Here is a 26,318-nt window from a genome sequence, read left to right as displayed (position 1 = left end):
TGAACTCAAGCAGAGTCTGCTGACAATCTTTTCTTCTTTCCTGGGCATTTCTTAATTTCCCTGTGAAAGAAGGAGAAGAAAGTTAAAGGGGACTGGTCATCAGGAACAGGCAGTATGGGCAAACCACGGCTCCACCCAAGGGAAGCCCCTCTGCAAGCAAATGTGGAGTGTGCAAGCATTGATGGCAAGACCCAGCCCACTGAGTCTGAAAACAGACCCCTGAGGGAGCCTCACAGTGGCTCTTCAAGAGGCTCTGATTCCTAAGGAGGATCTGGTGTCACCCAGACTGGAGTGTGTGTGTATTTACCCCTAGCTTGGAGCAAGGTATTAGCAGATCCCTTTAGGTACTTTACAGCCAACCACCCCGTTCTGTTCTGCTGAATTCTGTCGAAACATTCTGTTGCTAAGCAACCTTCATGCTTATTCCCAATAGCTGTGTGAAGACTGGTCAAGTCTCCCACTCTCCCTGTGTGTTTTGAGGAGAAATTCTTTTCTAGTGGAACCTCTGCAGCAACCTAGCTCTGATGGCAGGAGGGGCAGCAACTCAGGAAATTAGCTTCCCTAATCTCATTAGCAGGAAGTGGAGCAGGGGACTCTGGATTTGGGGAAAGAGTTTGTTTCTCTGAGGTACTGAAGCAGAAAGCCTGCCAGTCAAAGGTCACCTTCCAAGGGGATCCCTCTTGTTGGGTTAAAACCATGTTGCACTGCCCTGCCTTGTTCCCCTCTCTTCAGGAGATGTAGCCATTATTGTGATACTTGCTGGCCTCTGGGATGCTTAGCCCTGGATTAATTCAGGCTGTGGGAAATCACTCATCCATGCAGTACAAGAGAAAACCAGAGTTTCCGTTCATTGATACCTTTGCATAAGTCTGTGGACATACCATTTATAGGAACACGTCTTGAGAAGGATTTTACATTATTTGAGGCCTTTTCTGGTTGTGCACTCACCACTAACTGGCATAAGAAACAGGCAGTGAGGAGCGGTCTTCCCCCAGTTCTGTGAGAAGCAAGAGAGGCAGCTGAAGCCACGGGAAGAGAGTTGGGGATTAACACAGAAGAGACCATGTTCGTGGCAAACAAAGCCAGATTGATGTTCAATTTATAACTCTGGCATGTGGCACTTCATTCTCCCGTTTGGAGTAGCTACCGTGTGACTTATGATGCTACTGACAGCACATCGTGCTATCATGTACAAGTGACCTGCTTTGGAACCACCATAGGGCGCCGAGGGAACAATCACATTTCTCTGTGACCCACTGGAAACCCCACATCTCACTCGGCTGGCAGGTCTCCAGCTTCTGGAGCCAAGAGTGAGTGAGATGTGGTGTTTTGAGGTTCGCACCCGCTAGGGAAATAAGTCTCAGGATGGAAGTGTTCTGTTCTCCTCCCAGGGGTGTCAGCTTCAGTCACTCTTAACAGCATCTTTCACTGGCCCACTAAGGGTTGGGATCTTAGGGTTTAAAGAGGTGAGCTGTGAAGTGGTTTTAACTGTACGAGAAGGTTCCTGCAGTTTAGCAAAACACGCCAAACTGTTAGAGAGCTTAGCCTGAGCATATCTTGGTTCTATTTGTAAACAAGAGAAAGAATAAATGAGCGAATTTGCCTACTTGACAAATGTTTGCTGGCTTTCTGCTTTGGACAATATGAGTGTCTCACAAGCTGTGGAAGAGCTATCTGGACTTGGTAAATGAAGTTACTGGTTGGTAAATCACGCTTTTCTCATTTGTACATCCATATCTACAAATGTGTGGCATGTCTAACTGAGCAGCCTCACAGAGGTGTGATAAGCAGTACACTGCAAGCTGCTTGTTATGGGTGGAAAGGCTGGCCAAAGTGGGAATGGGCTGCAGGTGTAGAAGACTGGCTTAAAATGAGGCCATGGTATTGTATGGTAAGTGCTAAAGAAAAATGATCTCATCGGGTTTAAAGAGATGCATATGTTTTTCACACTTTATGTATTTAATTTAAGTGACATCCACATGCCACTGTATGTATATGAAGGTCAGAGGACAACTTGAGGGAACAAATTCTCTCCTTCCATGTGGGGACTGGACTCAGTGTGTAAGGCTGGGCAGCGAGCGGGTCTCTTTCCCTGCTGAGCCCCCTTGATACCCCTCACTGAGATTTTCATCTTTAGAAAGTTAATCTAAAAAGCGTGAAAGTATCTCTCTCCTATCTTCTATCTAACCAAATTACATTTTAATTTAGACCATCCACTGACTGTTGTGATGGAAAGTAAAGCGATCCACAGAGATTTGGTCACATAAATCGTCCAGTCAAATCAGTTCCTTTAAGGTATTGCTTTCTTAGGGTTCAGTTCAATTGCAAACTGAAACGCAGTCATTTTAGAGAGGATTTCTGGTTATACCAGGCATTTTGGCTACTGCTTTTAACCCCACCACTCAGGAGGCCCGAGGCTGAGGCAATGCTACAAGTTTGAGACCAGAGTGAAAAACAGTAAGTTTAGCCCACTAAAATACAATGCTTTTCTGATGTTGTAGTTGTCTGATACACACAGCGGCATATGTGTGTATCAGATTTTAATACCTCAGCCTTCATCTATAACCCTGCAACTGTTGCTGTTATATAATAACTTCAGAATACTGAGGACTTCTACATCATATTTCTCTTAACTTACATGGAAACCATCATAGGTAGGTGGTTTTCTTTATCCCCATTTATAAATTAAAAAACTGGGGCTGGTGAGATGGCTCAGTGGGTAAGAGCACCCGACTGCTCTTCCGAAGGTCCAGAGTTCAAATCCCAGCAACCACATGGTGGCTCATAACCATCTGTAACAAGATCTGACGCCCTCTTCTGGAGTGTCTGAAGACAGCTACAGTGTACTTACATATAATAAATAAATAAATCTTAAATAAAATAAAATAAAAGAAAGAAAGAAACTGAGACCAAGAAGGATTGATGGCCCAAGGTCACATAGCTAGCACACAGAAACCAAGATGGTGGAATCATGGCCTGGCTGACAAGCCTGAAGTCTTCTCTTCTGCCAGCCCCAGCCAATCAGGTTGTTCTTATCTATCTATCTATCTATCTATCTATCTATCTATCTATCTATCTATCTATCTATCTATCTATCCATCTATCTATCTATCTTCAACAGCTGGTCACTGGAAGCACCTCACCCAATTCTCTTTTCCCATCTACAGCTTTAGCAAACAGTAAAGGTGAATTCCTGCTAAATGGAGACTTTGTTGTCTCCATGTCCAAAAGGGAGGTCCGCGTGGGGAGTGCCATCATTGAGTACAGCGGATCCGACAATGTGGTGGAAAGACTGAACTGTACAGACCGTATCGAGGAAGAGCTTCTCCTTCAGGTAAACACTGGGCTGGTGGACAGTGGCTCTCTCTTCTTGGCGCTGCAGGCCAGCAGACTTCTTCCCAATCTCTCCACACATTGCAGGTGTTGTCCGTGGGAAAGTTGTACAACCCAGATGTGCGGTACTCATTCAATATTCCAATTGAGGACAAACCTCAACAATTTTTCTGGAACAGTCACGGGCCGTGGCAAGCATGCAGCAAGCCCTGCCAAGGTATCTGCTCGAGGGTTTCCAGCTTCTATGGGTTTGAGGATTAGGGGGGTGGGGGTGTAGGCGTGAAGGGCCCTGTTTCATTTATTTACTGGTCTACTGTTTTTTTTTTTTTTAAAGAACAGCTATGTAAATACAGTCCACATACCTTTCTAACTGCATGCATCTTCTCACCTCTTTTACTCGGACCTTTCTGGTTGTTTCAGTTGTCAAGTTGAATTTTATAAGATTCAGGTCATGTTAGGTCACACTGCATTTTCTTCTAAGAAGTTTGAGTGTATGTGTAAAGCCACGCAAAATCAATACTGCCACTTTAATTTTCTATCATGTGGCTTTACTGGTCATAATTTTTATTAGTTTTGTTTCGTTTTGTTACATTAACCTCAGCAAACTATAGCAACAGGGTCAAATTCAGCCCCCACCCTCTTTTTATTAGTACAGTTTTATTAGAGTCGGGATACTCCAAGTCGTTAGCAGTCTGTCTATGGCCAGCTGATTTTGTCCTGTCCTAGTAGAGTTAAGTGTGGCAGAGATCGTACGGCCAACTCAATTGAAAATCCTGACTGGCCTTTGCTAGTAAGTGTGGGAGAGTCGGTCCTTGATCTCAGTGATTGAGAGCAGGTTAGTTCCTCAGCAATAACGTGCCTGCTCTTTGCCTAGGGGAGCGGAGACGAAAACTTGTTTGCACCAGAGAGTCTGATCAGTTAACCGTTTCTGATCAAAGATGCGACCGACTGCCCCAGCCAGGACCTGTCACTGAAGCGTGCGGCACAGACTGCGACTTGAGGTGCGGCCCCTGTTTTCCTTGTACCTTTCTTCCAGAGTCAGTGAGATTGAGGGGAATTTCTGGGGGATGTGATGGAGACAAGAGTTGCCAGTCTTTTCCTAGCCTTCCCATGTTTTCCTCACACAAGCTCCAGCCAGTTCTGAAACCATTTAGCCGAGATCCATGACCCTGGATTGCTTGTTCTCCTAAGAATTAAAAATAGTTAAAAGAGCAGAGCACTTGTCGGAAGAACAACTTGATCTTTACAACCCAGTGATTACGTTTTGGCCTTACCATCAAGTCAGACTTTATGTAAGGGAATACTTATGATGTTCCCTTTCCATCCAGAGCAGACACCAGGCAGAATTCTTTTGTGCATGAAAGTTTCAGTGTCTACATATATCAAACATATAAACGCATACACAAATCAGACAGAGAGACAGACAGAGATAGAGAAGCAGAGAGACAGAGAGACACACACACAGAGAGAGGCAGAGAGGGGGGCAGAAAGAGGCAGAGAGGCAGAGACAGAGAGAGGCAGAGAGACAGAGACAGAAAGGCAGAGAGACAGAGACAGAGAGACAGAGAGAGAGGGAAGGAGGGAGAGAGACAGAGAGAGACAGAGAGAGACAGAGAGAGAGAGACTACAATGTGTTAATGTAAAGGCATGGAGGGAATGAGAAGAAAATCTAAATATGACTGACGAGGTATCCACGGAATTCTGTGTTTAAGAAAGGTATGGGATCTGCTGGAAATATTGAAGGGGTGGAAAGTTCTAGAGTGTTTCTATTGCCTGAGGGGTTGACTGTGTATAAATATCCAACAGCATGAGGGCTCTATTGTACAATCTGCAAGCCAAGTATGTAACTACTTTGGGAGATTATTGGCATAGACTAGCATAGGAGTGTGATAAGGTCTCTCCATTCACAAGGAGCAGAATAAAGACAGAAGTACTTTGAAGTCCCACATTATCATGCCAGGTCTTCATAGTGTTAGCTGCCTGGTGTAGGAGTGCATTTTATAATGTCCTCTTGGGGTCTGAGAGAAGAAAGTGCCATGATCAATTAAGAGTGTGCTGTCCTAGGAGTCGGAAGGCCAGCAGTGACATGTGCATCATAGATCTTCCAGTCCTGACCTGAGGCTCTGACTTCAAAACCAGGCTCTTTCCACCCTGTCGCACATTTTCTGAGGCTATTATCACTGAATGGGTTGCTCAGTGGCTTGTCAAAACATATGGACAAAAGTCACTGTCAAAGTAAGATATTAAAAAGTTTAAAAAAAAAAAGAAAGGAAACATTTGGCAGTACTATTTTGTTTTTAGATAGTGTCCATATAAACCCATTTGCTTCAGTCATTGGAATTACACTAGTTAAGTTAGAATTAAGGAGTCCTTTCATGGGGAGTTAAGCTGAAGAGTCACTGAATTTTTGCACAACTTCCTTGAGATGCAAGGTTAACAAGCTGAGTAAGATTGCGGTCTTGGCTCGCGTGTTAAATCCAACCATCACTCCATCTTCTATCATTCTGCAAGTAAATATGGTAGAAGAGGCCATCTCTAAGATCTGGGTTTGTGTTTGTCTGTTGTGTTTGTTGTTGCTGTTGCTTTTACAGAAGTGGACATGGGACTTAGAGAATTATACATGTTAGGCAAGTGTTCTGCCTTTGAGTTAACCCCAGCTTTCTTTCTACATTTTAAGATAGGGTCTCACTAAGCTGAGAGCTATTTTTAACAGCTATATATAATATCCCCTCAGTAGTAGGATGGGTTTTACGATCCAATTAATACAATTAATAAACCTCTAAGTTTTTCAGATACTACTACTTCTATTGTCTTAGTCATTGTGCTGTAGCTGCGAAGAGACACCATGACCAAGGCAACTCTTATAAAAGAAAGCATTTAATTGGCCCTCCCTTACAGTTTCAGAGGATTAGTCCATTATCATCACAGCAAGAAGCATGGCTGTAGGTAGGCAGGTAGGCATGGTGCTAAGAGCTATATTCTGATCCTTAGGTGTATGTGTGTGGCGGTGGGGCTGACATGACCTTTTGAGCATCCCAGTGACACCCTTCTTCCAAAAAGGCCACACTCAACTCCAACAAGGCCACACCTCCTGATCCTTCTCAAATGCTACTCTCTGATGACATTCAAATAGATGAGCCGATAGGGGCCATTTTTGTTCAAACCACGACACCTACAGCATAGATTTTATCATTATTTTATATATCAAAATATTAAACCTGACTGCTGCTATGCAGATTGCTTCAGATCACACTGGCTAACGTAACAGCCGAGGCTTAAATGTGGCCCATCCAATGGGAGGCTGTGTACTTCAGTTCTGGAACAAAGCTGCCTCCATTCTTACTTTGTTAATGCTCTAAGATGATAGTCATGTACCTTGTTTTGCCATGCCATATATGAGGAATTAATCTCCCCCACTGTATGTCCTGCCTCATTCATTCATCCACACTGGGACTCCACTGCCTGACTCAGACTGGGGCTAGTCACATCCTGAATGATACAAGCAGTTTCTGTAGGTCTGCTACCTCGAACATGAAACCTCCTACTCTTATGGTGGCAATGAACGCGAGTCTGTATGAAGCATTTCAAGAGACAGAATGTGTGAAAGCAAACAAATGATATTCAATAATCCTATTCCTAGCTTATCCAGCAAACAGCCTTTTTAAAGAGGAAGTAATGCTTGTACTGTTACTTCAAGAACCAAATACTTGTCTCTTTGAGCAATCTCAAGACGAGTCACAACTCGGGATGGGATGGTTTTGGTTTCTCCTGTTGTAGACACCATTGAGCATAATATTCACACAGACCTTAAAAGCCAGTGCAGGAAAGATAGACTCACCTAGGAAGAGTGTTACATTGGGCTGCACAGACTATCAGAAGGGTGCTGCCTCCTCATTGGCTGACTTTTAAAGTGAGCTGAAAAATCTGTGTGGGAAGTAGGGAAATAGGGGCAGGAAGATTGAGAGTTTGAAACGCGCCTAAGCTACACTGTAAGAACCTGTCTCTCAAAAACCGAAGGCCTAGGCTGCAGCCTGGACAAACACGGACGAGGCCTGGGGTCTGCTCTTCAGCTCCGCAGAAAATTAAGGGGGCAAAAATAGAAGTTTCTTGGAGACTCATACAAAAGATGGCATAGTCATAATAATGATGATGATGATGATGATGATGATAATAATAATAATAATGGCTAATTTATTGTGCATCCTCCACGGGTATTAAACACTACTCTCCCCACCTTGTCCCACTTGATCCCCCACCTACAGATCGACTCAGGTTCACTGCTCATAAGCATGAGAGCTTCTATTCATACCCAACATTTGTTGATTAAATAGCACAGACTCTGATTTTTGTTTATATTCTTGTCATAATACCAGATAAAGCTCCAGCCTGAATTTTTTATTCTGATCAATAGTGAGGTCAATGTGTTATTATTCTCTATATTCCCCATTTAGAATCAACTTTTAAAAACTTTTTTTTTTGTGTATGGAAACTCTGCAGAGACCAAGTGGGGACAAGAGCCGGAAGCACAGAGCTGAATGACCAAAGCAGTTCTGATTGCAGATAAGAAGGAGAGGGGACTTCATCCCTGCCTCCTCGTAGAGGTAGCAGATCAGAGAGTGGAGGAAGTCAAAAGCTGAGGGCAGAAAGAGTTCAGGGTTAGCTTTACACAAAGGGGCAGGCTTGTGCTTGTGCCTAGAAGTCAGCAAACAACTGTGGCTTTCAGTCAGTGTTGAGATGCCCTCACTGCTGGCTCACTGTGAGCTGGCTTCTCTCTCACCATTGGGAAAATTAAAGGCCCCTGCTAAAATATGTGTAGACACAAACCAAGCCTAAGGAAGATGCACTGTCCCTTTCGCCCATCTGACAGTCCATCTAATCAAAACACATGCTGAAATCTGGCCAATCAGCTGTGAGCACAACTGAGCGAACAGGGAAGGAATGGTTACTGGTGGTCAGACTCCAACATAGTTTCTCCCAGGCATGCTCATGGGACCACTAGTCGCATGAAGCAACTCTTAACCTGTGTATTTGAGAAGCCCTCCAAAACATCTTCTTCCTCATATGGAGGTTCATGATACTGATGAACATTGTGAAGTTCCAAAGATATACATTGTAGAAATCCATTTCTTCTGGTACTTCTCAAAATCATTTAATCCAGCCTCCATTATCTACTCCTACACACATGTAACATATTTATCTTATTCTTACTTATTAGCATACTGAAACACTTTTTCAGTGTTGGTGGCTGAACACAGCACTTTTTGCCTACTGGGCAAGGGCTCTATCATTGAAGTATTTCCCCAGTCCTCAGATTTCTGAGGCAGGAGCTCTCTATGTATCTCAAGCTAGCTTTAATCCCCCAGCTCTCCAGCTCGCACCTCCTGAGTACTAAGATACACACATACACCTGACTAGAAAGTACTTTCCTGAAATATAATAGTGAAATGTAATAATAGCATTTTATTTCCCACAAAATGAACTATGAGCACACCGTACTGAAGAACAGATCACTGTCCAGAAAGAATATAGAGCAAGCTAAATATCATTTAGAGTTGGATTATTTTTATAGATTCTTCTTGGAGATCTCTGCTTGGCCCCTGGGTCTTATGGGATGACAGGGAAGTGACTTTGGCAGCTGAACTGCAAAGCACTTTCTTGTCAAGACATCTCCCTCCTTTTCCCAGATGGTAAATAGCTTTCCCACAGGGAAGTGACCACAGAGGCCTGAAAAGGTAGCCAAAAATCAAAGTGCAGATGCAAGTTCCAGATGCCTCTGTTGAACGAGTTCACTTTTTGCCTCACTTCCTGTAGGAAGTGACAGTTTGCCCCAACTGGCCTGTGACAGGATGAGATAAAGGATGAGTTTATAAGTTCTAACATTTACTGTGTTAGAACAAAATCTCCCTGATGCTATTTCAGTGTAATGGAAAATCACAGCCCACTTTCCTTGCCAGTGGTCAACTCTGGCCTACTTTTGGACATTACTTAGAAATTCCTTGATAAGTGCATTGGCTTGAGTTCCTCTTCTTTCCCAACTCCTCCCCTAGACAGGTGTGTATGAGTGAACATTAGGACATTGAGAAGTGGCACACCTACCAGCGGCTGAGATGAAGGGAGTTAACAATGGGAAAGAAAATCCCCTGGAGGTTAGAAAAAATTATCTTTTTCTAGATTTCCACATACATTTCAAGATCCTGACTTAAAAATGTGAATTAAACATTTTTTTACTTATGTTTTAAATTCAAGCACTCTGTTCCTGTTGTGTTATAGAAAATAAGAGTAGTCATTAGTATATACTGTGCACCTGCTGTGTGTCAGAAGGCTTTGTTATGAATAGTATCAGGGATGTAAAGGTGGCAAAGTCTTATGGATTCAAATCTAATTTTATAAGTGTATAACGAGGGTTTGGGAGACAGTTCAGTTGTAAAGTGCTTCTACAAGCACGGGGCCCTGAGCCCACTTTTTAAATGTCAAGTGCAATGGTGTAGCTGTGTAACCTCAAAGCTGGGGATATAGTGGAACCCATGGGGCAGAGGAAGGTTCTTGGCCAACCAGCCTAGCAAAGTCTGAGATTCCCAGGTCTCAGCCTCAGAGCCTGTCCCAGAAAATAAGGTAAGACTAGTAAAATAATTCAGAGGGAAAAGGCACATGCCCAAACTCCATGACCTGAGTTGGATCCTTGGAACTACATGGTGGGAGGTGAGAACTGTACCTCCATACCTGGTACACACACACACACACACACACACACACACACACACACACTGTGATTAAACCAACAATCAGAAGGCACCAGAGAAACAATACCTTTAGTGGCTTCCACATGTACCCATGCACATGTACACACATACATACACACAGATACACAGGTTCATACATATAAACACAAACACACTTGACACACATGTTTACACACACAGTCACATTCACACTGACACATATACACACACGCACATGCACGTACACACATACACACACAATGTCTGCTGTCTTTAATAAATTTCCAGCCGTGTGTGTGTGTGTGTGTGTGTGTGTGTGTGTGTGAGCGTGTGTGTGTGTGCAGTGTATGCACACATGTGCAAGGGTGTGCACCTGCTTCCATCAATCTGCTTTATTCCTTTGAGACAGGGTTTCTTATTGATCCTGAAGCTGAGCTGATGGCCAATCCCCCCAAATTTAGTCTTTATTCCAAAATAATAACAATAATAGTAATAACGCACATAGTATATAGTACATACACTTGAACTTCTTAATTATAACTCACATTATTCATTCCTGCATTATTATTATCAGAATAGTCACCAAGTACTTGCAAGCACAAAGAAAAAGGAGCATTCCACGGATGAGTTTTCCAAGAGCCAAGTGAAATACTTCACATAAAAGTAGCTGTCCTTGCTTGCTGCGTTCCAGTTTGTTTGTTTGTTTGTTTGTTTGTTTGTTTTGCTTTCTGCTGCTTGAATTTTAAACTAGCTGTACCAAGAGATTCTTCACAGAGGTAGCATCTCTGGCTATGGTTCTGTGATTTCCATGTACATTGGCAGCCACGTAAATCACAGGGATACATTAACTTGAACTTGGATTGTAACTGACTGTGACTTTGAGCTGTCATCATATTTGAATTAAGAAAGAACGAACTCAGCTTTCTGACTAGTTGGATGTGACACTTATGTTTAACACAGATGTTGGTTTTCCACCATTATTTACGTCTAGGTGGCATGTTGCCAGCAAGAGCGAATGCAGTGCCCAGTGTGGTTTGGGATACCGTACTTTAGACATCCACTGTGCCAAATACAGCAGGGTGGATGGGAAGACGGAGAAGGTGGATGACAGTTTTTGTAGCAGTCAACCCAGACCCAGTAACCAGGAAAAATGCTCAGGAGAGTGCAGCACAGGTGGATGGCGCTATTCAGCCTGGACTGAAGTAAGTTGGTTCTCATCTGAGAGTCATGAATACCAAGTCTGATGAGTGATCATAGCTCCTTCTTGGATTGTGTTAAGAAACCCATTTAAACTGCATAGAGAAGAGATCTGCAATTGATTTATAATGCCTTCTAAGTCAAGCTCTGAAAAGAAGGTTCCCACGGTTAATTTGTAATGTCTGACTTGAATATAACATGCAGAAAAACTAGACTTGGGTATGGTAGGACATTTATTTCTTAAGGGTTGAAAGAAACAGCATAGTCATGATTTTAAGCAGTCTTTGTAAAGAATTCAGAAATGCCCTATTTTCTTTTTCTTTATTTTTTATTTTTTATTTTTAATGATCATAGTGTTCTAAAAGCTGCGATGGTGGTACCCAGAGAAGAAGAGCAATTTGCGTCAACACCCGCAATGACGTCCTGGATGACAGCAAATGCACACACCAGGAGAAAGTCATAGTACAGACATGCAATGAGTTCTCCTGTCCTCACTGGAAAACAGGAGACTGGTCGGAGGTGAGAAAGGAAAGCTCTGGTTCCTAGCTCAGCTCAGATGATTCTAGATTCCCCAGTGTCTGGCGGAGGTGTAGACTGCTGTATGGTTCTTCCATCTCACACCCCCACCCTGAGGAAAAAAATGACTTTGATTCTCCATTTCCATTACAATTGAAACCCTTTAGTCTGCCTAGGACATCGGAGTCTCTAGGGCTTTGGCTGGATCTCACAGCCCAGTAGCTTCCCCTCCCCCCACTTTGAGCTATAAATCGTTGGCTGGAAATTGAGGCTTAATTAAGTGTGAGGTTAAAATAGTTTAGACATGAATCCAACAAAGAGGATTTCCATCTTCCTCATCTTTGAAATAGGAGATTAGACCACCTGGCTTACACATCCAGTCACATGGGAGAGCTTGGTTAGGGGGAAGCCCAGGCTGAGTGTTTGAGAATAATAACTTCTCATCCCTTGCTTTATGAAGCCCAAGGCAATCCCATTTGTGCCCCATATCTGGATCTTTGGATACAGTGTGAGTCTTCTCTAGTAATGTAGCCCAACATTGTTACAGCCCAGTGAGAATCTCAGCAAGAGGGCTCCTCACTTCACCTCCTTCAGTGGATGCAAGTGGTTGAGGAATAGACATCTCTTATTAACTGGACAAGTCAGAAATGTGGGGAAGCAAAATTGCTACAACCACAGCTCCTACATACACACACACACACACACACACACACATGCTCTTATCCCCCCCCCCCCATGTGAGTGCAATGTTAACTGTGTATTTCAGGTGTCATATCTGAACAGAATACCCCTAATACTGCTGGAATGGTCAAGTATCACACATGTCCTTACCGATGTCTGATTTGTGGTCACGTGATCAACAAACTTGGTGCTTTCCCAGTAGATTAAGTACTAAATACTTGATTTTTTAAAACATATGATTGAAGATAGCGGGTTTACATTTTACTTAGATAGCTAATACTTTAGTGTCCAGTTGTTCATGAAACCAGGCGTGGTGGTACATATCTTTATTCCTACTCTTGGGAGATCAGGAACTCAAGAGCACCCTTAGCTGTGTGTACTATAGTGAACTTAAGGCTTAGCCTGAGACTCACGAGACCCTTGTCTAAAAAAATAAAAAAATAAAGGAGAGGAAACTTTTATAGCAAACTAAACAGGTGTTTGAATAAATACTGAGCATACAACTTAACTGTTCCAACACTTAGTTAACACTCAGTAACCTTGGATAAAAAGACTGGAAAGGAAAGAGTAAAGAACTGAAGAAAACATTCAATTATTTTACTTTGTCTTTTGTGCTCTTTAGGCATTTTTTTTTCCAAAGTGAGCCCAAATAATAATGATAATTACATTTCACATACTTTTTGAGATTTTCATACGTGAATGCTGTACATGCTAGACACTTTAGTTTCTCTGAGTCAGAATTACTGTTATCTCCACCTTATAGATGTGAATTCTGAGGCACAGAGACTCTGTGACTTGGTTATAGAGGTGTCCAAGTTGATCGGGCTTTTAATTCTTCACACTGAACCTCTGTAATGTAAAATCCTTACTACTGTTTGTTTCTCGGAGCACGGCGGAAGGAACAGGGTGGGGGGCAGCTAGTGGGAGCAAATATGGGTGAGAAGCATAATGATAAATATGCACGAGAATTTCATGATGAAATCGAGTAAGAACCTAGGAAGAGGGGGTTGAGAATATAGCTCAACTGGAGGAGCATTTGCCTCATAGGCACAAAGCCCTAGGTTGGAACCCCAACAGCATATAACCCAGACTTAGTGGGCACAGCTACAATGACAGGAGTTGGGAAGTAGAGGCAGGGGATCAGAATCTTCAGTGACCTTCAGCTACATGGGGAACTGGAGGCCAGCCTGGGCTTCAGGAGGCTGTGCCAGGATAAAAAGAAAGAAGGAAAGCAGAAAAGAAAACGAGAAGGAGAACGAGAACGGGATGAAAAGGAAGCGGAGAGCAATGGATGTGTTTTCTCATTGCTGTTCAGCAGTGGGGAGGGGCCGGGGGTGGGAAGAGGCCACCTGCTCTCATTAGAGAACAACCCCCACGGGCTCCAGCACATTGATCACAAGCAACCCTGATGGCCTCTGCTTTTCATTCCAGTGCTTGGTCACCTGTGGGAAAGGGCATAAGCACCGCCAGGTCTGGTGTCAGTTTGGCGAAGATCGATTAAGCGATAGAATGTGTGACCCTGAGGCCAAGCCGGAGCCCATGCAGACGTGTCAGCAGCCAGAGTGTGCAGCCTGGCAGGCGGGTCCCTGGGGACAGGTATTTTGAATGATAAGATTCTTAACTGCATTCTTTCCCCCCTTATCTGGAGAGGGGCATTCCAGTGGTGGGGTTTTACCGCCGCCACTGCTGCTGCCGCCCTTGGCCCGCACTGTACTTGAGCGGCTCCAGATCCAGCACATGGGACTAGCGGCTTGCTGTCCTGCATCTCTTCCAGGGTTACCTTGCCCTGCTGGAGCTGATTACTCCAGTTACAACTCCACATGCAGGTTTTCACCCTGTTTTAAACTGCACACAAGCATTTAAACAAATTCACAACAGACGTGGCATCTGGCAGATGTAATTCTCCCTGGAGTGAGCCTCTGTGGGTATGCGATCCTGCCTGCCAGCTGATTTGGACCAGCTCATCTGGGCTGTGCTTTGGAAGGGATATTTTGGCTGCCAACGGGAGGAATCCAAAACTCACCTCTCATAAATAAGTGAGATTCTTCAAATGTAGTCAGATCAAAGGGGTCCAGCATCCTAATCATCGGGTTGAGACTCTTTTTCCTAGTCTTCTAGTGTGTAATGGGTTCCATCTACCATTTCAAAAGGAGAGAGTGCACGTCCCCTGGGCCCAGTTTGCTCTTGGAATCTAGTCTTTCCTAATATAGAAGCAAGAGAGTGCTGTGTACTATTTAAGCAGCACTCCAAGTTCCCAGTAGAAGTGGAACAGCTGTCTGCTGTCACTTATGCAATCTGTTGAAGAATGACTCCCCCCCCCCAACCAGCCACAGCCACTCCTGTTCCTTAGCCTCTGTCTCCATTTCTAAACTTGCATGCAATACACAGGTAGCTTTATAACTGTGTCTCAGCCTTCCTCATCCTTACTGATAGTGTCCTTAAAATTTGTCTTATTACATTTTTTAACACTTAGTGGGGGGGGGTGCTAGAGAGGAAAGAGAGAGAGAGAGAGAGAAGCTGTCTGTCAGGTACATGTGGAGGCTAAAAGACAGCTTACAGAGCTGGTTCCTCCCTTCATGTGGGTCCTAAGGACTCAAGTTGAGTCTTTATTTTGGAAGCAGGCACCTTTACCCACTGAGCCATGTCCCCCCATACTGACAGTTTTCTGCTAGAATCTTCTGCTCCAGAGAATACCCCAGTCCAGTGGCAAATCATGTCTAAACAAAGAAAGTCCCTTTATCCTTTCAAACAGTGCTTCTTATTAGCCCAAATAGCTATAGCATTTCCTGACTAATGAGAGGCTGTTAACATACCTTGGGCTCACTGTCAGGAAGTGACTGCATATCTACTACAACTGACAGACCAATTTTTCATCCATTCCTTGCCCATCTCTCTTACAAGGGATCTGGTCTCTCTCTAACTGATCATGCAACTTAGGCAAACACTTATATCTAAGATATTATTAAAGAGTCAAAAATACTCATAAGAAAGAATTTCCAAAATATGTGTTAGCAAAAAGAAAAAAAAATCAAACATACTGCTGACTGAGCACAGCATTAAAAAACAAAACAAAACAAACAAAAATATTTTTAAGCCTTGCACTGGAATTGTATTCTGCCTGTATTTTTGATTGAATAGAAACACAGGACATAAAATTGACTATCTTAAACAAATAGGTGTTATTCACTATATTCATGTTTTATGACCTCCATCTACTTTCAAACCATTTCCAGCACCCCAAAAGGAACCCTATATGCATTCAGCAATTATTTGCCATCCCCCTCTTTGCTAGTGTCCGGCAACCCCCCAGTTTGTATTTGGGGTCTGTGGATTTGCATAAGCTGGACTTTTCGTAAGCATGGGCAGCATCCTCTGTGGCTGGCTTCACTCACACTACACAAAGCTTCACTCATCTGCATAGCAGCATGTCTGATCCTGCTTGCTGTCAACTTCCGAATCCTACCCCATTGTGAGGATGAGTGTCCAAAATAGATATTTGGGTTCTCCCCGACACTTCGACAACTATGAATTTTGTTGGCGTAAATGAACAATCATTTATTTTAGTTCTCAATGACACTGGTTTGGAATCTGTTACCCAGGGATATAATTGCTCACTCCTATAGTAACTCTGCGTTTAGGTTTTTAACTTCCAAGTGGCTTTCCCCAGAGGCTGTACCATTTTCCATTCCTCCTAGCAATATATGAGCAATATACAATTTCTTTCCTATCATTGTCAACAGTTACTATTTTCCGTTTAAAATCAGTAGCCCTCCTACTGAGTGTAAAGTGCTGTCTCGCTATGGTTTCTGCTCCTATTTCCCTAATAGAAAAAGATGTCAATCAATTGGCCATGTGTTTGTCACCATTTGAATATTTTCTTTGAGGAAATGTCTAGTCAAACTTCTTATCCATTTAAAAAGCTTAGAACAGAGCCTCTCTGTGGCTCTGTAGGCAGAGTGTTCTTCTAGCATGGCCCAAGTCCTGAGTTCATCCCTAGGACTGGGCATGGTGCATACACTAGGAATGTGGGCATATCCCTATCACTTCAGTAATCAGGAGACGGAGGCAGGAGGAGCAGAAGTTCAGAGTCAGCCTTGATGACATAGACAGTGTGAGGCCAGCCTGAGCTACACGGAACTCTGTCCCCCTCCCCTTCCAAAAAAAAAAAAGAAAGAAAGAAAGAAAGAAAGAAAAGAAAAGAAAAGAAAAGAAAAGAAATCAAACAAACCAACAAAACTATCAACTACTTTAAACGTACCTTTTCCCACTTTCCCACGATCTACCTAGTGCCATTCCCATACCAAGTCTCACCCAGTTGTTTAAAGGTCATAAGACTGTTGACGTTATTTGAGTTCTGTACATGGCCTGAGTACTGATTCTTAAAAATCAGATATATCATTTACAAATACGTTCTTCTCTCTCATTTGTTGCTTTTTTTTTTTTTAACACTGTTGATCATGTCCTTTGATGGACAGATGTTTTTCATTCAGGCAGAGTGTAATTTATTTGTTCTTTGGTTGTCTTTGCTTACAGTATCATAGTGAACAAACCATGGGCAAATCCAATAGCACAAATGCCCTTTTAATTATTTTTAGAGTTAAAAATAGTTGGGAGCTATTGGTTTTAGGCAACTGATGCATATATATATATATATATATATATATATATATATATATATATATATATATAAATCTGAGGAGGGAGTCTGGCTTCACACGTGTGGGCAAACAGCTGTCCCTGTACTATTTGTTGAAGAGACTTTCTTTCTCCATTAAGAGTATTGGCATACCTGTCAAAAGTCACTAGATCATAAACGTAGACATCTGCCCCTGGACTCGGACCTCTGCCCCAGCAGTCTGACTCCCTGTCCTGATGCCAGCATGAAACCACTTCAATTCCTATAAAAATTTTTGAGATGGTAAAATATGAGTCCTCCAGCTATATCCTTCTTTTTCTATATTTGTTGGTGCTTGGAGACTCTTCCCACTTTGCATACACTCCTTTTGTATGAACCAGTTTGTATTCACGCTTCACAAAGGCATGTGATTTTTCACTGGGTTTCAAAGGACTCTACATCTGTTTGGGGAAGGTTGAAATTTTATAGCCTTATTTTACAGTAAATAAGTATCTTTCAGTTTATTTAAGACTTTTAATTTCTTCACTCCTTTCGAGATTTTAATCATAGAAGTCTTTCACATTTATTGTTACCTTTTTTCCTGATGTTTTTATTCTTTCAGATATTATTATAAATGCATTTATTTTCTTAATTTCCCTTTTGGTTATTTTTGATGTTTTGTAGAAACATATCTAATTCATCATCATTAACATCTTTATCATCATCATCATCATCATCATCATCATCATCTTTTTTATTTCATTTGGTGTCCAGAAACTGCTGGTTTTGAGTGGTTAGCTCTGGAGGTTTCTCTGCAGATTCTTTGGGATGTCTGTGTTTGTTGTGATAATGCTTGCAGATAGGCTGGGCTTGGCTTCCCTTTCCAATCTGACTTTTACCTCGCCCTGCTTTGTCTCCAGCTAGACCTCCAGTGTGTTCAGAATAGTGAAGGTTACAGGAGACATCCTTTTCAGGTTCCTGACCTCAGAGGAGAAAGCCTTTCCCCACTGTGTAGGAAGCAAGTGGAGGGGTGTTTTACCACATTGAGGAAGGGCCCCTCACTTGTTTTTTGGGTGCATTTGCATGAAAAGGGTTTTGGTATTTTTTTAATTTTGCCAAGTGACTTTTTCTCAGTTGACATGATCATAGGTCTTTTAAAGTATTTTTTCCTTTCTGTTTTATCTACTTATATGATACATTTCATTAATTTTTTTTTTTTTATTTTTTTAAATCGCAAGCCAGTCTTGCATTCCTGGGCTAGATCCCACTGACTACAACGCATACTATGTTATAGGGTTTAATTGCTGGTATTTTCTTAAAAGATTTTGTATCTTTATTTACAAGAGATATTTGTCCACGTCACTCCAACATACACACAGTTTTGGCATTGATATCACTGGCCCTATGGGATAAAAATCTCAAGAAATAACTGAGAGTCGTTTCAATATTCTTGCCTAGAATGCTGATCGCAGTATTTTTAATAAGAGACAAGATTTGATTCTTGCATATTTAGGTATTGGCCTTGTGGAAAATGACCCTTCCTCAATATTTTGGGAGTGTTTGAAAAGAACAGATGTTAACATTTCTTTAAATATTTGGCAACATTCTCTTGGACTTTATTGCATTTTTTTTTATTATTGAGTCAATCTCTTTGTGCAGCTATATTCATATATTTATTTCTTCTCTCTCTTTTGGTAGTGGGAATTGAACCTAGGTCCTCAGGTGTACCAGTCATGTGGTTTCCCACCAAACCACACCTCCTGTCCTCCGGGTTTTTGTTTTATTCTGTAACTCGTTCAAGTCTACTATGGTATTTATTACTTATTTTCCTGTTCTTTGGGGTTTGGTTTGCTCTTTCTTTTTGTTCTTTAAGATAAAAATTTAGGTTATTTTTTATTTCTTTTAAATTGAGAATTTTATATATCACATTTTCCTCATGTTCTTTCCTGTCCCTCAACTCCTCAGAAGTCTTCCCCATCTTCCTACTCACCCAAGTCCCTGTTCTTCTTCTTCTTCTTTTTTTTTTTTTTTTAAGTGGCCTAAGAGTCACTTAAAGCCATGGAGTCTGATTTGTGTTGGTCTTCTCCTGGGTATGGAGAACGACTCAGAGTGTGATTGATATACCCAATGTCACTTCTCTGAAGACAACTGACTTTAAATAAAGTCACCACATAATGGGGGATGGGGTATAGGGAACTTTAGGGATAGCATTGGAAATGTAAATAAAGAAAATAATAAATAAATAAATAAATAAATAAATAAATAAATAAATAAAAACCTAGTACCAGGGATGGGTTACATCCTTTTGAGTCACTGGCCAAAGGGTCCCATAGACATCACCACTACCATCACCACCACTGCCCCAGTACTACAGGTACTACAGGCCAGTGGCATAGGTTACCCTCCACAACTTGAAGGCAAGCGCCTATTGCTAGTAAGGCTACTGTTTTGAAATCCTTCTTATTAATGTATACGTAGCCATATGCCGCGATCCATTTCCTTGTGCACCCTGCTTTCGCTGTGTCTCTCCAGTTCTCTTCTGCTTCTTTCATCTTTTTCCCCAGGGTATCTAGTATCTCGGCGATTTGTTCTCTGACATACTGCTTGTGTCATTCATCCAGGGAATTTATCCGTTCCCGCACATTGGTAAACTTTCCAGGTTTGCTTTTGCTATGCCCCAGTTCATTGTGGTCAGAGAAGATACGTCCCACGTTCGTATCTTATCGATGAACTGATGCTTGCTGTGTGACCTCGCTGGCGGCCTATCTTGAAACAATGTTTCATATACATTGAGATGAATGTACAGTGTGGTTAGAAGAGTAAGAACTATCATGATCCTTTGTTACCCAATTTTTCAGCTTCTTTCTTCGTTAAGCACTTGTCTACTTACTGCAAGTTTTAAAGTTATTATCATTAAAACTCCAATTAACAATTGAGTCATATCCATTGTTGTTGGATTAGTGACTCTTTCAGTGTAGGGATGGACTCTTTCAACATCTTCTGCTGTCTTACCCACAACACCCCCACTCCCATCCTGTTCCTTGGCCTGTAACTCTGGCAGAGCGCCTTGCGGCACCTCAGTATTGGTCTCTGTACTACATGTATGCTGTGATATACTTAACTAACTTTTGGCTATTTTATATGTAGTTGCTTTCCAACATCTTGTCTCCTTCTTCCTGATAACTCTGCAAAAAGCATCCTATGCAGAAATATTGGTACAACTTTCATTGATTTGCTGAGAATTATTTCCCAGAAGTCAAAGATTGCAGAGGTGTACGAAATGCCTGTGTTAGCCAGGATACTCTAGCAGGGAGAGTGTGAAAGACCTGACAGTTATGGGGACACGTTCCTCTTCCTCCTGGAGTCATGATCAAGGAGCTGAACACTTACAAGTGTCATTCCAGTAGCAGACAAAGAATTCTAAATGTCACTATAATAATTAAATTGTGGGTAAATTGTGTGAAGCAGGATTTTTTACCTAATCTCTGGGTCTCTGAGGTCCACTGTGACAGAAGGATTTTCTCTTGCAGAATATTATGGGGTACATATATGAAAGAAAGGGTTGGGTGACATTGTGTTTTATTTCATTCCCCCAGTGCAGTGTCACTTGTGGACTGGGATACCAGCTAAGGGCAGTGAAATGCATCATGGGGACTTATATGTCAGTGGTCGATGACAATGACTGTAACGCAGCAACTAGGCCAACGGACACCCAGGTGAGGCTCCCGTTTCAACTCAGGTATTGGCTTTGGGCTATAAAGGGCCAAAATCTCACTGGGTCAGACAAAACTGAAACATTTCCATAGAGAAATCCATAGGCAGAACTGCTGGGGTACTAAATTATCTGGGAATCACTTCTTATTTTCTTCTCCATTTATTCTAACCTCTATTTTTCCGGTTGTGTGTGTGTGTGTGTGTGTGTGTGTGTGTGTTTTAAGTTATTTTAAGTGTCTGTAGATTAGTATTTCATTCTTCTCGAACAGCAAATATTAGTTGGTTTTTATCTTGTACTTGGAAATCTTACATATTAAGATCTCAAATATTAATCTTATTTGAAGATTCCTCCAGGAGTTCAGGCTTATGTGTAAGGAGTGTGTGCTGCTCAAGCTATTTGGGAGCAACTCTTAGGAACCAACAACAGACTTCACAGGGCCCTGTGGGTTGCTAAGTCCTGGGAAGGAGGACAGCTGGTAAATCCTCACCACTCTCCACTTAGAAAGTTACTGTTTATCTCAGTCCCCTGTGCTCACGAGGTCACTGACACCTGTATGCATCTGTGGTGTCTCCTCGGCTCTGTTAACAAGGTCAAGCGCTTAGCTTGGCAACTGGCATGGTGAGAGAGCACACAACACAGATACCAGCAGGTGCTACAACTTACAGCTTCACTTACTGTTTTGTCCATTGTTTCTGACTTCAGAAAGAGACAGAGAGACTTCAACAATTTGTAGTCATTTCACTGTGAATAACAAATACCCAAAGGTGAATATTTAAGAATTATTATCTGATGCTGTAAAGAATTTTTCTTCAGTAGCATAAGGTCTCAAGCAGTCCAGGCTGGCTTCACTCTTTGTAGCTAAGGACAGTTTTGCATTTCTGATCCTCTTGCCTTCTACTTTTGGAGTTATGAACTTCCCGACATGTGGCACCCCGGTTTAAGCAGTCCTGAGTATGCATGCTACCAAGGATTCTACCCACTCAGCTATATCCCCACACACACCTCACCTCCTAAACACCCACACACTATATATAATTCAGTGACACACTTCAACTATCTTTTACAGCAATTATAGTCATCCTTTGGCAGTAGGTTCAAAAGTTGAACAAAAAAATCAATAGAAGTCTATTATTAGAATCAATTGGCTCTATGAAATCTGACATCACTGTAGGTTTTAATGTCATTGGTAAAGTTTTTTGTTATATATCATGTAACTCAGTAAAATGTCTAAGTGTGCACAGAAATACAAATATCTGTATGCAATGTCTACTTATATGTACAAACATAACCACATACACACATATACACACATACATAACATACATACACACACACATATGCACACATATACACACATACATAGACACATACACACACATACATAGGAACACTGATACACACACACACACATACATGTATACACATACACACACATACATGTACACACATACACACACATACACAGGAACACCGATACACACACACATACATGTACACACATACAGTTCTTCCCCTCATGAGAATATGGTGCTTCACTGTTCTGTGAGTGATCTTGTTATCATTTACATCAAGAGAATGTTTGAGATTGCATAACAGATTTGATAACTACTAAAGATAAAGCTAAGCCAAGTCTGTACTTAGAACTCATGTTTGTTTGTTTGTTTTTAAAAAGGCCTTGGGCAGCCACTAGACTGCTTCCAAGCTGGGTATCCTCAGTTGGGTGCATTTTACTACATGTCACTTATGGATAAAGAATCACGGAGGGTGAATATAATGATGTTCATCCTATTGTTGCTGCTTATCAGTTAACCTAATAAGTAGCATACCTATATAAACTTTATTTTTATGATTTTATTAAAATGTTTGAAATGACATGGAGACAGTTTTGGGGAAAGGGAATTCTCTCAGTTGGGAAATTTTTTTTCTACACATGAGAACTTGAATTCAGTGCCCCAGTACCTGTGTTAAAGCTGGGCACAGGAGTGTCTGTTCGGCTGAGACAAGGGGGAGAAATAGGTGTATCCTCCTGGAACTCATGGGCCAGGAAGCTTAGCCAATTGGTCAATCAGTGAGTTTCACACTGGGTGAGAGACCCAGTCTCTAAAATTAAGGAACTACACTCACACACACACACACACACACACACACACTCACACACACACACACACAGTAGTTAGTCCCAACAAAGTGTCAGTCTTTACATCAGGTGATGTAATGGAAATTAGCAATTTCAATAGAATTTTTCTCATTCTATAGTGTTCATTTATCCATAGGCTCCCACAGTCAAAGCCTGTGGACAAATTGTTCACTGTTTGCAAAAGTCCCCTGGGACTCTCTTTGGAGAACAGGCAAAGGAACAAGCCAGGTCTGGAGAGCCAGGTAGTAGAATCTTCATGCTGTATATGTAAAGTTTGAAGGCAACCAAACATTAGTGACCTTCAGTCTCAGACCCCAGCACTTCTGCACCTAGTCAGCTGACTCCTGGGCCTTGGATAACTATCAATGGAGGAACTGTGGGCAGCTCCTGAGGCTGGGAGTCATTATAAACAGGTGTGCTCTTTTGTTCTCTGTGAATGAGAGACTTGTATCCACCCACAGATGACTGAGCTCACTACAGCAATGTTCTCTGAGTGACTGAGGGGCATTAGGCGAATTCCTGCCGTTGGCCTACAGAAAATTCCTTTTTTTTTTTTTTTTTTTTAAATCAAAGGTTGACCTTCAGGGCCCCAGGTGTTATCTTTAGGTGCCCCCTGGAAAAACAAGTTTAGGATTAGCAAATTTTGATTAGGAAACTACCTGAAGTGTGAGAACACAATTCAGCCTTGAGAATATTTAAACATTAACAGTTAATACTTATTAAATGTTATCCTGTTCTTTCCAGACATACACACCCCTTCACAGTGTTTCCCCTCATTTCTTATAAACAGATGACTAAACAGGGCTTTACTGATCATTAAGGAGACCCTGCCCTGTGTTAAGGCATCCAGAAAAGGATTCAGATCGTATCCCTCTTTGAAACAGAAGTAGCTGAGGCCAAGAGAAGTCAGGGTTAGCTAAGCAAGGCCATGGGGGCTTGTAGAAACAGGCAGAAATAAGAGTATTTAGATTTCTTGGTGTGGCGTGCTCTCTTACCATGATTGTCTCTATGAACATGTGCTGCCTGGAAGGTAAATACTTTCTCCTTTCATGTCTAGGACTGTGAATTAGCATCTTGCCACCCTTCCGTACTGGCCCTGGAACCAAGGAGAAATGCACAGAGTGTATCCAGAACCCAGTGGCGATTTGGGTCTTGGACTCCAGTAAGCAACGGACTAGGGGAAAGTGGGGAGGTGTGCATAGGAGACAGGTATTCTCTGACCTGACTATAGAAAGGGGGTTAAGGACTGATAAGAAACACTAGGAAGCCATCTCAAATGGTATGTCTGTGTCCTTTCACTCCCACACGCAGTGCTCAGCCACCTGTGGAAAAGGTACCCGGATGAGATATGTCAGCTGCCGGGATGAGGACGGTTCTGTGGCCGATGAGAGTGCCTGTGCTACCTTGCCTAAACCAGTAGCCAAGGAAGAGTGTTCTGTGACACCCTGTGGACAGTGGAAGGCTCTAGACTGGAGCTCTGTAAGCGGGAATTTTGTGGGGTTGGGTGGGACTGGAAGATGGGTGCAGGGATAAGGGATTAGAAGGTCCATATTATAAACAGATAATATTTCAGAGACAGATGTGAGACTTAAATTATCCTATTTCACATTTATGTATCTAGCTAAGTATGAAAGAAATCTTAGTCAAATGTCCAAGGAGTGCACATTTAAAAATAGTATGTGAATCAGTACCTGCCCCGCTGGGCTAACTGCAGATCTCAGTCTGCAGAAGTATACTACTGACTTACAGAGCCGCCATAGTGGCAAATGAGGAAGCAGCCTGGGGGTTCTCTGGTTTTGAGTCTGATTGCTCGTGCATCCTGTGATCGCTCAAAGGCAGGTGTGTCCCTTGGCTCCCTTCCAGGAGTGACATGGGACCTTCTCACAGGGTTGGGGGCCCTGTCTTCTAGGGACACAAGCACCATCTGTGTAGACTTTTATAAAAGCAGATGGACCTTCTCTTCAGGCAACTTCTGACGTCAGCCCTTCGACACTCCCACAATCCAGGAAGTAGCTTAGGTTAGGTGAACAGGGAGGTTGTGGAAAAAAATAAGATTGGTATTGCAGGACGTTTCAAAATATATGTGTGAGACAGGGACTCACAGAGCTACAGAGAAACTCAGACCTAGTCATTTACTGATTGCCTGATTCAGAGCAATTTAAACTCTTTGAGCCACATTTTTTTTCTTCTGCTCTTAAAAGAAGAATGGGCCTAGGATATGGTTCAGTGGGTAAGAGCTCTCTCTGTGCCAGCAGGACCTGAGGTTACATTCCTGGCACCCACATAATGACGGGGCATGGAGGGCATGCTGGTAACTCAGTGCCGGGGAACAGAGATAAACAGATTCCAAAGAACACCCAGAGCTTGCTGGCTAGCCAGCCTAGCTGAAAACCAAGAGTCTATGGTTTAGTGAGACTGTCCCAAGGGAATGAGACAAGGAATTATAAAAAGACAAGCTTGCACCTGCATATGCGCGCACGCGCACACCACACACACACACACATACACACACACACAAATTTGAATAAGTAAATAAAACTAACTTTAAAAAATGACCAGGATGAACACCTATTTTATGACATTGTTAGTGTGATTGAGATTATATACATTGGATGCTTAGCAGAAAACAGGTACTCAACAAGTGACAAATAATCTCACCTTAATGCACAAAGTGAGAGGAGAAAAGAATCTGTAATTACAGTATATCAAGAATGAAAGAGCAGCTGAGGCAGTCGCCAGAGGCGCCATAATCAAAGGCCTAGCAAATCAACAAGGAGTTTGGATATTGTTTTAAGTGAACTGGTTAGTCGGCAGATATGTGCATGAGTTAAGTTGTAATGGGTGGCATTTTGTCACCGCTAAACAACACATATGTGGGATGTGTCAAGTCCTAAGCAGAAGAGCCCAGCTGATAACTGTGACACTAATCCTGGTGAGAGATATCAGATGGAAACAGAAGGAAGCAGTCAAGGCTGAAAATATTCAGCCACCTGAAGAAACATATACTCAAAAGCATAACTCTGACTCCCAAATGACAGTCCCCTCTTTCTTTCTAAATATTCAACATAGTGTTCCGTGACTTGTGGGCAAGGTAAGGCAACCCGACAAGTAGTGTGTGTCAACTACAGCAACCATGTGATTGATCGAAGTGAGTGTGACCCAGATTATATCCCCGAGACTGACCAGGACTGCTCCATGTCACCATGCCCTCAATGGACTGGCTTGGCTCACCCATTTCAAAACGAGGACTTCCGTCCTAGGAGTGACAGCCCTAGCCGCACCCATGTGCTTGGAGGAAACCAGTGGAGAACCGGCCCCTGGGGAGCAGTGAGTACTCACTCGGCTTACTTCTCTTCGACTTGAGTAGTGCATGGCAGAAAGCAGACTAGAATCGGTTCCTTTGAA

At 42.4% G+C, this 26,318-nt stretch overlaps 1 protein-coding gene across 4 annotated transcripts in view; it reads left to right on the top strand.

The window, feature by feature from the left end:
- Adamts9 (ADAM metallopeptidase with thrombospondin type 1 motif 9) overlaps positions 1–26,318 on the top strand; it is a 173,882-nt gene that overhangs the window by 61,950 nt on the left and 85,614 nt on the right. For all 4 annotated transcript variants that reach the window (XM_021190181.2, XM_029534389.1, XM_029534382.1 and 1 more), the window contains 10 exons: positions 3,168–3,334; positions 3,421–3,550; positions 4,208–4,334; positions 11,044–11,254; positions 11,604–11,768; positions 13,878–14,042; positions 20,658–20,777; positions 23,971–24,075; positions 24,225–24,392; positions 25,983–26,240. In XM_021190181.2, the coding sequence (XP_021045840.1) occupies positions 3,168–3,334; positions 3,421–3,550; positions 4,208–4,334; positions 11,044–11,254; positions 11,604–11,768; positions 13,878–14,042; positions 20,658–20,777; positions 23,971–24,075; positions 24,225–24,392; positions 25,983–26,240 (1,616 nt within the window). The remainder of the gene's footprint in view (positions 1–3,167; positions 3,335–3,420; positions 3,551–4,207; positions 4,335–11,043; positions 11,255–11,603; positions 11,769–13,877; positions 14,043–20,657; positions 20,778–23,970; positions 24,076–24,224; positions 24,393–25,982; positions 26,241–26,318) is intronic.

Source organism: Mus pahari, chromosome 2, assembly GCF_900095145.1.
Source record: "Mus pahari chromosome 2, PAHARI_EIJ_v1.1, whole genome shotgun sequence".
Classification (NCBI taxonomy): domain Eukaryota; kingdom Metazoa; phylum Chordata; class Mammalia; order Rodentia; family Muridae; genus Mus; species Mus pahari.
Note: the sequence above shows the minus strand (reverse complement) of the source record. Positions and strands in the feature narration are given on the sequence as shown.